The 12,069-nt window shown below is 47.5% G+C and overlaps 1 protein-coding gene across 2 annotated transcripts in view; it reads right to left on the bottom strand.

The window, feature by feature from the left end:
- Positions 1-4,881: 4,881 nt before the first annotated feature.
- Positions 4,882-12,069, bottom strand: part of schip1 (schwannomin interacting protein 1) — a 220,590-nt gene continuing 213,402 nt past the window's right edge. For both annotated transcript variants that reach the window (XM_083637152.1, XM_083637153.1), the window contains 5 exons: positions 11,174-11,291; positions 10,027-10,224; positions 7,294-7,417; positions 6,265-6,358; positions 4,882-5,200 (listed from right to left, as the gene is read on the bottom strand). In XM_083637152.1, coding sequence (XP_083493278.1) covers positions 5,146-5,200; positions 6,265-6,358; positions 7,294-7,417; positions 10,027-10,224; positions 11,174-11,291 — 589 coding nt within the window. In that variant the 3' untranslated portion in view covers positions 4,882-5,145. The remainder of the gene's footprint in view (positions 5,201-6,264; positions 6,359-7,293; positions 7,418-10,026; positions 10,225-11,173; positions 11,292-12,069) is intronic.

Below are 12,069 nucleotides of genomic sequence, written 5' to 3'. Positions count from 1 at the left end.
ACTCATATTCCTCTTGTCAGACCTACTTCAACAGTCACATATCAAGGTTTAAAGCTACAATATGAAAGCATTTCAATAGGAAGTGGGCTATAGCTCACTGCATAAACATGTGGATGTTGTGTGATGTTCAAAGGTTGTATGTTCAATTCTTTCATCAGGCAGCACCTGTGATGCTGTTTTTTTTATCATCATCAGTAGTTTGAACACTGATAGAAATAAGCTAATGTAGGAGTCTAGTCAGTCTCTGACTCTAGCTCAGTCAGATAAACAGCTGCTCACTCGTTCAATTCCAACCTATTTCACTCTTTATGCTCTGTGTTGTTGTCAGTGTGAAGACAGTGTGTAGAATTCAGAAGGTGAACTCCAAACAGCTTATAGCTCAGCGGGCTGAGTAGCTGTGTCTGTGTTGCTACCTGACAGGTGGACTATTGGTTCGATTCCCGATGGCTTTTCAAATTAAATAGAAGTGTAATAAAAACTAAAAGAAGATTGTTACGCCTATTTCCACTTGTATTCAAATACAAATAACTTTGCTGCCTAAAAAACCCCAGATGAAAGTTTGGTCTGTACACATTCCAGATTAGAACTCACAACCTCTCCCTCTGAAGGCAGCTGACATACACAGTGAACCACAAAGGCACTGCCACTGATGCAGTATTTCTCTCTGTATGACTTTTGAAGTGCCTGGCTATAGGTCCAAATCTGGAAAAGGCTACTGTATATTTTAGCTTTTAGTCAATTTAGAAATAGTTAAGTAGGCTCAGTTATGGCAAGATATTACTTTCTGGACTTCCAAACATCGATTTAGACTCTAGATCACCTTTCTACATTGATTAAAAGCAACAATACAGTATAACAATTTCCTGGTTTCACCTGAAGGTATCCTGGCTTTCCTTTGAGTGAGCGACATAGAGAAACAGTGATAGAGAGAGAGAGAATGGAGTTTGGCAAAAATCCTGCTGTAAAAAGTTTGACCTGTCTGGTTTTAAAATGTTAAATTTCAGCTGTCAATCAACATAAAGCTAGTGTGTGTGTGTGTGTGTGGGGGAGGGGGGGTCTGAAGGCAGCTGACATAGACAGTGAACCAAGGCACTGCCACCACTGATGCAGTATTTCTCTCTGTATGACTTTTGAAGTGCCTGGCTATAGGTCCAAATCTGGAAAAGGCTACTGTATATTTTAGCTTTTAGTCAATTTAGAAATAGTTAAGTATACTCAGTTATGGCAAGAGATTACTTTCTGGACTTCCAAACATCAATTTAGACTCTAGATCACCTTTCTAAATTGATTAAAAGCAACAATACAGTATAACAATTTCCTGGTTTCACCTGAAGGTAGCCCGGCTTTCCTTTGAGTGAGCGACATAGAGAAACAGAGAGAGAGAGAGAGAGAACGGAGTTTGGCAAAAATCCTGCTGTAAAAAGTTTGACCTGCATGTCTGGTTTTAAAAATGTTAAATTTCAGCTGTCAGTCAACATAAAGCTAGTGTGTGTGTGTGTGTGTGTGTGTGTGTGTGTGTGTGTGTGTGTGTGTGTGTGTGTGTGTGTGTGTTAAATAGTTAAGTATACTCAGTTATGGCAAGAGATTACTTTCTGGACTTCCAAACATCAATTTAGACTCTAGATCACCTTTCTAAATTGATTAAAAGCAACAATACAATATAACAATTTCCTGGTTTCACCTGAAGGTAGCCCGGCTTTCCTTTGAGTGAGTGACATAGAGAAACAGAGAGAGAGAGAGAGAGAACGGAGTTTGGCAAAAATCCCGCTGTAAAAAGTTTGACCTGCATGTCTGGTTTTAAAAATGTTAAATTTCAGCTGTCAGTCAACATAAAGCTAGTGTGTGTGTGTGTGTTAAATAGTTAAGTATACTCAGTTATGGCAAGAGATTACTTTCTGGACTTCCAAACATCAATTTAGACTCTAGATCACCTTTCTAAATTGATTAAAAAAAGTTACATTTCAGCGGTGAATCAACATAAAGCTAGTGTGTGTGTGTGTGTGTGTGTCATCAACCTTTTAAATAAAGGTTGATGATGACAAATTGTTGTACTTACCTAAACCTAATGTCTAACCCTAATCTTTTATGAAAATGTGTTTGGTTTGACCGGGAATCAAAACCCAGTACACAGATTGGAAGGCAAGCACCTTACCCATAAGCCACAAGACCATTGACACCCTGAACTGCACTATTTTCACATCCTAACCCTAATCTTAACCAAAAAACTTTTTACTTGCTGCTCGTTTTCAGGAAGAAGCAGTTGCGGCGACCAATCAAGTGCGTTCAGAGCGTGGTCATCCCGGCCCATATTAGGAAAAAATTATGGTCCGGGAACAATAACAACACAGCGATATTAAGACACGCGAGGCTCGAACCCACGACCTCAAACATGACTGAGGCCTCAATACTACCAGGCAGCAAGCCGACTCTCTGCGCCACCAGGCCAGACTTTGTAAGACAGGTTTTCTCAGGGCTTTTTCCACTGCTGGCTGTCATAAAAGTCCTGAAATGTGTGAGCTGAATTGAAAGGGGAATCCTCCAGATGTTTGAGGGCTGAGGCAAAGGGAACTCTGCTTCCTTGCTGTCCAGCATTATTGAGGCCTCAATCACCTTTGAGGTCGTGGAGGCCGTGGGTTCAAGCTTCAGTCTTTTTTGAATGGCTCCAGCCCTGAGAAAACCTGCATTAAGAAGCCTGGCCTGGTGGCGAGTTTTTTATTTCTAGGTGAAACGCGCTCCCGATGGCCAGGCCAACTATGCCCAACCAGACAGACTGAACAAACTGCACAGCAAAGCAAACCATATATGAAACAAAGTTTATTCTTTATTTTACATATCTGTACATAAACATTTCTTCCCTCAAATAAAGTTTCTGAATACAATAGGATGAAAACAATATTAACACACTTATTCATTTAAAATGACTCGTGTCAGAAAATCAACATTCACAAAATGTTGAAGAGCAATTAGAGTGAACGTATTACCAAAAGCTACGACTCCACTACAAGGCAGGCATGTTTCCTTTACACTCTTTTAGCACCTTCAAATAAACATCTCTCAGTTGAAAACTACCATTTGTGCAGAATAAAAAGAGGTTGACTTTGAAATACTTGAAAATTATCGTCCAACTTAAAATGGTCTGAAGAAGTTAGTTTTTCATAGTTTTTTTTATACAATGTTTCTTTTTTTTCTGATGACTGACTTTCTACTAAATCTTTCACTATTATTTTATTTTTTTCTCCACAATTTTTGCATTTGACAGTTATAATTTAGTGGCGAATGTAGAAAGTTAAAAAGAAACAGTAGCAAAGCAAGGCCGATCACTGCACAGGAAGCTGGGGACAGTATCCATGACAACACACAATCAGTTTCCTCTTTTCCCAGGAAGCAGGAGGTGCTCCTCGGTCCTTAGCACTGGGATAAACCACAGAAGCAAATGAAAGGGGGGGGGGGGGGGGGGGGGGTGTCAGTGGGCTTCTTCTGTGCTGCTGCCACCACTGGGATCAGTAGGTTGGACAGGAGGGTAGACAAGGGGACAGGGGGACGCAGCAAGGAGCAAAAAACATGGGGCAAGCAGGCAGGATTTGGATGGAGATGTGGAGTGGTGGTGTGGGGAGAGTCTGGTTTGAAAAAGGGTGGAGCGGGGGGCCTTAGTTTGGCTTGGGCAGGGTAGGCTGAGTGGAGCGGGGGCTTAGTTTGGCTTGGGCAGGGTAGGCTGAGTGGAGCGGGGGCTTAGTTTGGCTTGGGCAGGGTAGGCAGAGTGGAGCAGGGGCTTAGTTTGGCTTGGGCAGGGTAGGCAGAGTGGAGCGGGGGCTTAGTTTGGCTTGGGCAGGGTAGGCTGAGTGGAGCAGGGGCTTAGTTTGGCTTGGGCAGGGTAGGCAGAGTGGAGCGGGGGCTTAGTTTGGCTTGGGCAGGGTAGGCAGAGTGGAGCAGGGGCTTAGTTTGGCTTGGGCAGGGTAGGCTGAGTGGAGCGGGGGCTTAGTTTGGCTTGGGCAGGGTAGGCAGAGTGGAGCAGGGGCTTAGTTTGGCTTGGGCAGGGTAGGCAGAGTGGAGCGGGGGCTTAGTTTGGCTTGGGCAGGGTAGGCTGAGTGGAGCAGGGGCTTAGTTTGGCTTGGGCAGGGTAGGCAGAGTGGAGCGGGGGCTTAGTTTGGCTTGGGCAGGGTAGGCAGAGTGGAGCGGGGGCTTAGTTAGGCTTGGGCAGGGTAGGCAGAGTGGAGCGGGGGCTTAGTTTGGCTTGGGCAGGGTAGGCAGAGTGGAGCGGGGGCTTAGTTAGGCTTGGGCAGGGTAGGCAGAGTGGAGCGGGGGCTTAGTTAGGCTTGGGCAGGGTAGGTGGAGTGGAGCGGGGGCTTAGTTAGGCTTGGGCAGGGTAGGCAGAGTGGAGCAGGGGCTTAGTTTGGCTTGGGCAGGGTAGGCTGAGTGGAGCAGGGGCTTAGTTAGGCTTGGGCAGGGTAGGCTGAGTGGAGTGGGGGCTTAGTTAGGCTTGGGCAGGGTAGGCTGAGTGGAGCGGGGGCTTAGTTTGGCTTGGGCAGGGTAGGCTGAGTGGAGCGGGGGCTTAGTTTGGCTTGGGCAGGGTAGGCAGAGTGGAGCGGGGGCTTAGTTTGGCTTGGGCAGGGTAGGCTGAGTGGAGCGGGGGCTTAGTTTGGCTTGGGCAGGGTAGGCTGAGTGGAGCGGGGGCTTAGTTTGGCTTGGGCAGGGTAGGCAGAGTGGAGCAGGGGCTTAGTTAGGCTTGGGCAGGGTAGGCAGAGTGGAGCGGGGGCTTAGTTTGGCTTGGGCAGGGTAGGCTGAGTGGAGCGGGGGCTTAGTTTGGCTTGGGCAGGGTAGGCTGAGTGGAGCAGGGGCTTAGTTTGGCTTGGGCAGGGTAGGCTGAGTGGAGCAGGGGCTTAGTTTGGCTTGGGCAGGGTAGGCAGAGTGGAGCAGGGGCTTAGTTTGGCTTGGGCAGGGTAGGCAGAGTGGAGCAGGGGCTTAGTTTGGCTTGGGCAGGGTAGGCAGAGTGGAGCAGGGGCTTAGTTAGGCTTGGGCAGGGTAGGCTGAGTGGAGCGGGGGCTTAGTTTGGCTTGGGCAGGGTAGGCAGAGTGGAGCGGGGGCTTAGTTTGGCTTGGGCAGGGTAGGCTGAGTGGAGCGGTGCAGGGCAGGGCAGGGCAGGACATCTCATTTGGATGGAGTCTTCTCAGCGGCCATATGTTTCTGCTGGCTCTCAGCGTGCCTGAGGAAGAGAGAGAGAGAGAACAGTCGCTGAGATGTGTGAAATGTACAGCTGTTCTATACAGTACAGTGCCACTCTTTATTTGATGTGGAAAATGTCTGGGGGAAAAGTACAGTAAACCGGATGAGAGGGAGAATAACAGCCGAGGCAGAGAGACAGAGAGTAAAGCCCAATTTATGCTTTGTCGCTCAACACTTTTGAAACTGTCGCGCGGCAGATATGACGTCTTTAACGTCAGGAAAAAGTGTCTCAACACTTTTCTTACATTTCGCGGACCTGTAGAAGGTTATGTCACGGACAACGACATATTTTGACACGCACTGTGAGAGAGAGTTCCGTCAGCGGAGCGATTCTCTGAAAAGAGGAGCGAGCCGTTGCCTGTGAAAACCGAGGCGGGGAGATACAGATGCGAGGGCCTGTGGTTCTGTTTTGCATTTAGGACTCGGGAAAGATGATTTTACAGTGATTGGGACTCAGAGGAGGATTATTTTACAGTGATTGGACTCAGAGGAGGATGATTTTACAGTGATTTGGACTCAGAGAAATATGATTTCACAGTGATTTGGACTCAGAGAAATATGATTTTACAGTGATTGGACTCAGAGGAGGATGCTTTTACAGTGATTTGGACTCAGAGAAGGATGATTTTACAGTGATTTGGACTCAGAGGAGGATGATTTTACAGTGATTTGGACTCAGAGGAGGATGATTTTACAGTGATTTGGACTCAGAGGAGGATGATTTTACAGTGATTTGGACTCAGAGGAGGATGATTTTACAGTGATTTGGACTCAGAGGAAGATGATTTTACAGTGATTTGGACTCAGAGGAAGGCAACAATGTGACAGCAGGCTACTGGAAATGAACAGCTGTTCTTCCTCGGAGTGGAGCCGAGGGGCGATGCTGCTGTTGCTGAGAGGAGGAGGCGGGAGGAGCCCGGGGCACGGTTACCATGGAGACGACTGAAACATTTCACCGAAGTATAAATTATAAATGTCGCGCAAAACTCTTTTAGGTCTGTCGAGCGGCAATTACCAAAAAATGTCCCTTAAGCGGTTCCTTACCTGGTGAGGTCTTCTATGTCGACCAGCATGGCGTCTTGCTCCATGTGTAGTTCATCCCGGATCAGCAGCAGCTGCACGAGCTCCTCATTCAGACCTGGAGGACAGAGGACCGCGAGGGAATGAGATGAGAACAATGTCAGGCTACAGAGACAGAGAGGTTAACACCTGCTGGAAGTTAAGAGAAAGGCCCTGAGGGAAGGTCTCTGTAAGTACTTTTTCAACATCATAAGATGCCTTGATGACCATGGTCGGCCATAACATGTATTCTGTTGTGAGCCCCAATGACGAATGAATTACTTTAAGTCAATAACATGCCCAATATACGATAGCTTAAAATGAGCAAATCTCACACTCTTAGTTTGAGCGTTGCTATAAAATTGCCACATGCTCTCATTAGAAAAACACAGCAGTGATGTTCTTGTTTTCACATCACACGTGTAGGAAGACAGTGGTGGTGTATTAGCACAAGCTCCAACCTATTGGTCCTATTCGTCAGCTATGCCAGGAAATATCAAACATCAGCTAGTGAGATTTTGAATGGAAAGTCTGTTTTACAGGTGGTTATTCTGGAGTCATGGGGTTTTTGGAGGACTGATGTGAAGTTGTTCATCCCCCCAGTAGCAGGATCAATGGTGACCTGTGCACTGCAGAGCTAACAGTAAGAGCTGTGGGGAAGCTGTTGACTGGTAGAGGTCTGTGACTAGACTTTCACGCATCAAACTACTTTCATATCCTCAGCACAGAGTAGGGGTCAGCATGTGTTTTTCCCCTTTCACACTCTCATTTCTGCGACTGAAAGTATACTGTAGGTCAGTGACTGTGCCAACTGCAAGTGTGTGTGTGTGTGTGTGTGTGTGTGTGTGTGTGTGTGTGTGTGTGTGTGTGTGCATGTGTGTGTGTGTGTGTGTGTGTGTGTGTGTGTGTGTGTGTGTGCATGTGTGTGTGTGTGTGTGTGTGTGTGTGTGTGTGTGTGTGTGTGTGTGCATGTGTGTGTGTGTGTGTGTCTGCATGTGTGTGTGCTCAACTCACTCTCAATCTGGGAGTGCAGGTCGTTGACGATGACTTGGAGCTGTCCCAGAGTCATGTCTCTCAAGTCAGTGGGCTTCAGGCTTCTCTTCATTAGACACTCACTGATGTGAGGCATGTGGGGAAGCTGCCAGTAAACACACAGAGACACAGAGACGTCAACACACAGAGATAAGTCCTTTTACACCAGGGCTCAGCAACCTAGGGCACGGGTGCCACCTCTTTTTTGTAGAAATGCCCTGCTGCCAGATTATCTATTTCACAGCCATTTGCAATTGAGCGGCCTGTTATTTAGGATATTTACCGTAGTGACCCACGCTACTCTGCCTTTGATTGGTTAGCCTCTTCAAAGTAGCAGAGAGCAGGTGGAAATTTCGGCGCGAAAGACTGACAATGTCAGGTCCTCCGGCTAAAAAAAACCCAGGCACACTGATTGATGGGCAAATTTGAAAATGGCACTTCATATCAAAAAGGTTTGCCGACCCCTGTTTTACTACTGTTTTACACCATGAACAACTGATGAACCCGGAAGTCTCCAGCAGAGGGCAGTGTTGCCACTCTTGTTGCCTGAGTGCCCACTGTGCGGTCACTGTTGAATGTACACTGTTCACTTCACATGGTGCGGGGCGAGTCGCAGGCTGGACACCTGCTTCACTTTCCTTCACTTCACATCTTAGATTTACAGCACAAAGTCTCTTTTCACAGCAACTCTTTCTATGAACTTTTTCTATGCTTTTTAAACCACGAGAGGTTTGTCGGCTACATTGTAGCATGTGGCTCAAAATATGATGAATGAGTCCATCTGAAAAGGTTTGATATTATAGACAAAGTAGGAGTGACATTAATGGGCAAGACATGATACCCTATCCCTTTCTCATGAAATGAACATGAAATATTTCCATATACTGTAATCATGGGCTTCCATGGATTTTTGGCCACAAAGGCCCAAAGTAATATTCTTCCAGAGAGTTTGCATCTATCCGAAAAAGACCTGTTTCTTTGCCACAAACATATATGTTCCAAAGAGGACTTTTAACTTTTTATTTTAATATTCTAGCCTTTGTTTCGTGTGTTTGTGGTTTGCATGATCCCTGTACATCGCAAAATTGTATTTCTCCCATGCTTCTGCCGTGTGTGTGTGTGTGTGTGTGTGTGTGTGTGTGTGTGTGTGTGCAATCTCCATGCAACAGTTGCTCTATGGTCTGATGACCATAGCCCAGAGTGAAGCAACACAGAGAGAAGCATGGCGGGCTTTTTCAGGCACACACATCGACAGAGAATGTGCTCTTTGTTTACAGACGTTTTCCCTTCCTCCACCCCGCCCACATCCACCCAGTCATTCCTTCTCTTTCCCTCTAACAGCTGTTCTCTCGCTCCCTCCCTCTTCCGTCACGTATCTCTACAAACCACAGGTGAGAAAAGGTGTGTGCGCGCCACTGTATGCGTTAGCGTGTGTGTGTGTGTGCCACTGTATGCGTTAGCGTGTGTGTGTGTGTGTGGGCGGCTGCCTGGCTGGTTTTCTCGCGTAGTTTCTTACCCCTCTTTCACTTTCACATTGGCAGTGTGGCAACTGTGCTACAGGGATTCCACTCTGTGGTGTGTCGCAGTTTCAGCGGGCACAGAAGTCAGTGACTGGCGAGTGTGACACAGAGAGAGTCGAAATGACTGAAGCGACGTGCGTGGGCGACGGGAGAGCTGAGGCTGGTGTTTTAGGCTGTGTTTCTGTGGCAGATTGATCACAGCGTCGACCTGGTTAGACCACAAACTACCCCGCTACTGTTCAGGCGCAATATTGTTGAATTAGAATGAGGAAGTCCATGCAGAGTGTGCAGCTCAGGTGATTCAGCGTTTCTCACCACATCTCTCCCTCTGCCTCTCTTGCACACTCACGGTCACACACACACACGCACGCACACACACACACACACACACACACACACACACACACACACACACACACACACACACACACACACACACACACACACACACACGCACGCACACACACACACACACACACACACACACGCACACACACACACACACACACCCTCATTAATTCGGTTCATTCAGACTTGGGAAAGCATATGGCATATGGAGACAGGCTTAATGTGCTGGCCAAATTCCCAATCTTTGCCCTTGAAAACTAAATGGCAATGCTGTATGCTAATGCTGGTGAGTGGTTGTTTGCCTTAATGCAGTCTTAATGTTGGCCTTGTGTGGTGATGTGATCGTGATGTTTTCTGACTGCTGAGCAGCGCTACATCCGTAAACACATAAGTCAATGCTATCTGACATATGAATTATAGATCCCCCCCCCCCCCCCCCCCCGCTCTGCTCTGAATAAGTAAAGGCTTGTGCCTGCCAGTGCAGGTGGAGAGATAGGTCTGTGTATTCGTGGTGGAGTGATAGGTCTGTGTATTAGCCTGCTGTTGAAGAGGCAGTGAGGCAGATCATAAACAGATGAAATAATGATGAACACGGCCGTCACCGCCTTCCTTCCTCTTAACGGGCGTAGAGGGAGAGAGGTGGAGGGAGGAGAGGAGAGGAGAGGAAGTGACATCATCACAACATCCATACAAGACTTGCTAAGTCATCTCATTATCTGTTCCAGGTTTTTTTTCTTATTTAAATATGACCCATAATACCCAATATTACCCCCGTTGTTTTGTGTTGCAGGACACCGACAATCTGACAACAAGTGCAAAGGGCAGCAGTAGAAGCTCTGGTACTGACCAGGTCGGCCACCGGAGACTTCTTGCGATTCTGTTTCTCCACCTCCACCTGCATCTTGGCCATGGGCTTGGCCATAGCCAGCGCCAGCTTGGCCTCCGCCTGCAGCTTCTTCTGCCGACTCACAAAGTCCATGTCCTCCAGAGACTCCGAGTCCTCCTCTGTGGTGTCCCGGTCCGAGTAGGACGAACTCTGCTTGGACTGCGGGGAGGAGAAATGCATACAGTAAATGTACACATACCCATATAAAGCTGTGTGTGTGTGTGTGTGTGTGGGGGGGGGGGGGGGGGGGTTGGTCTGAGTGAAATGTTCTGTGGTCTTTCGTGATTGTGAATATAGCTGAATCGCTTGATAAACTATTTAAATGAAGGATTTTAAGGGGACATGAATGGATAATTCTAGAGTTCTAAATGACCTGGGCAGGTTGTTCCAGTCGGAGCTTTAAATTTAAAGGCACATCGTCCAGTTCCTTTACCAACTCTGGGCAGGAAGAAAAGAGGATACTTGGTATTGCCTGCTGCTGCGCTGACCTATACAGAATTAAACATGAACCTACACAGACCAGGAGCCGAGGCGAGCAAGGATCAACAGAATGGAATGATATATCTCTCTCTCCCTCTTTCTGTTCACTGTGTCTCAGGCTGACAGGAGGTTAATCTGGCCAGTCATCCGTAGCGATAGCGAGCGTATTCCAATTCACCTCTCATTTGCTGCCAGTGGATTGGGTAACGGGCCAGAAAACGTGAGCAAAGAGTTTCACACACCCACTAACCCATACAGTAGCTCTCTCTCTCTGAATCATAATGAATATCTCTCTCTCTCTGAATCATAATGAATCTCTCTCTCTCTCTCTGAATCATAATGAATCTCTCTCTCTCTCGCTTTCTTTCTTCTTCTCTCTCTCTATCACAATGTTCATCTCACACACAAATTTCCATTTGCACTTTGACTCGTTCATATTCTGTGAATCCTATACCACCATATTATAAGGAAATGCATGTGATTTCCAGTCTCTTTCCTTCCTGTGTTCTTGGAGAATATGCTACTGTGTGTGTGTGTGTGTGTGTGTGTGTGTGTGTGTGTGTGTGTGTGTGTGTGTGTGTGTGTGTGTGTGTGTGTGTGTATGAACGTGCGTCAGTCGTGTGTATACCATGGGAGACAGAGGTGTGTCCAGACTGGTCTCTGTCTTGCTGTCGTCTGCATCGCTGTCCTTGTCGCTGCCGCTGTCATTGACAAAACAGATCTGTAGGTTCATCCCGCTCTGCAGCCTGGGAATAGAGAGAGAGAGACACACACAGATAGAGAGACAGAGAGAGAGGGGAAGAGAGAGACAGAGAGAGAGAGAGAGAGAGAGAGGGGAAGAGAGAGACATAGAGAGAGAGAGAGGGGGAGAGAGACAGAGAGAGAGAGGGGAAGAGAGAGACAGAGAGAGAGAGGGGGAGAGAGAGACAGAGAGAAAGAGAGAGAGACAGAGAGAGAGAGAGGGGAAGAAAGAGACAGAGAGAGAGGGGGGGGAGACAGAGACAGAGAGAGAGAGAGGGGGAGAGAGAGAGGGGAAGATAGAGACAGAGAGAGAGAGGGGAAGAGAGAGACAGAGAGAGAGAGAGAGGGGGAGAGAGAGACAGAGAGAGAGGGGGGAGAGAGAGACAGAGAGAGAGAGGGGAAGATAGAGACAGAGAGAGAGAGGGGAAGAGAGAGACAGTGAGAGAGAGAGGGGGAGAGAGAGACAGAGAGGGGGGGAGAGAGAGACAGAGAGAGAGAGGGGAAGATAGAGACAGAGAGAGAGAGGGGAAGAGAGAGACAGAGAGAGAGAGGGGGAGAGAGAGACAGAGAGAGAGGGGGGGGAGAGAGAGACAGAGAGAGAGAGGGGAAGAGAGAGACAGAGAGAGAGAGAGAGGGGAAGATAGAGACAGAGAGAGAGAGAGGGGAAGAGAGAGACAGAGAGAGAGAGGGGAAGAGAGAGACAGAGAGAGAGAGAGGGGGAGAGAGAGACAGAGAGAGAGAGAGGGGGAGAGAGAGACAGAGAGAGAGAGAGAGGGGAAGATA

Source organism: Poromitra crassiceps (assembly GCF_964638095.1).
Source record: "Poromitra crassiceps genome assembly, chromosome: 5".
Classification (NCBI taxonomy): Eukaryota; Metazoa; Chordata; class Actinopteri; order Beryciformes; family Melamphaidae; genus Poromitra; species Poromitra crassiceps.
The sequence above is the reverse complement of the archived record's forward strand: the minus strand, read 5'-3'. Positions and strand labels throughout refer to the sequence as shown.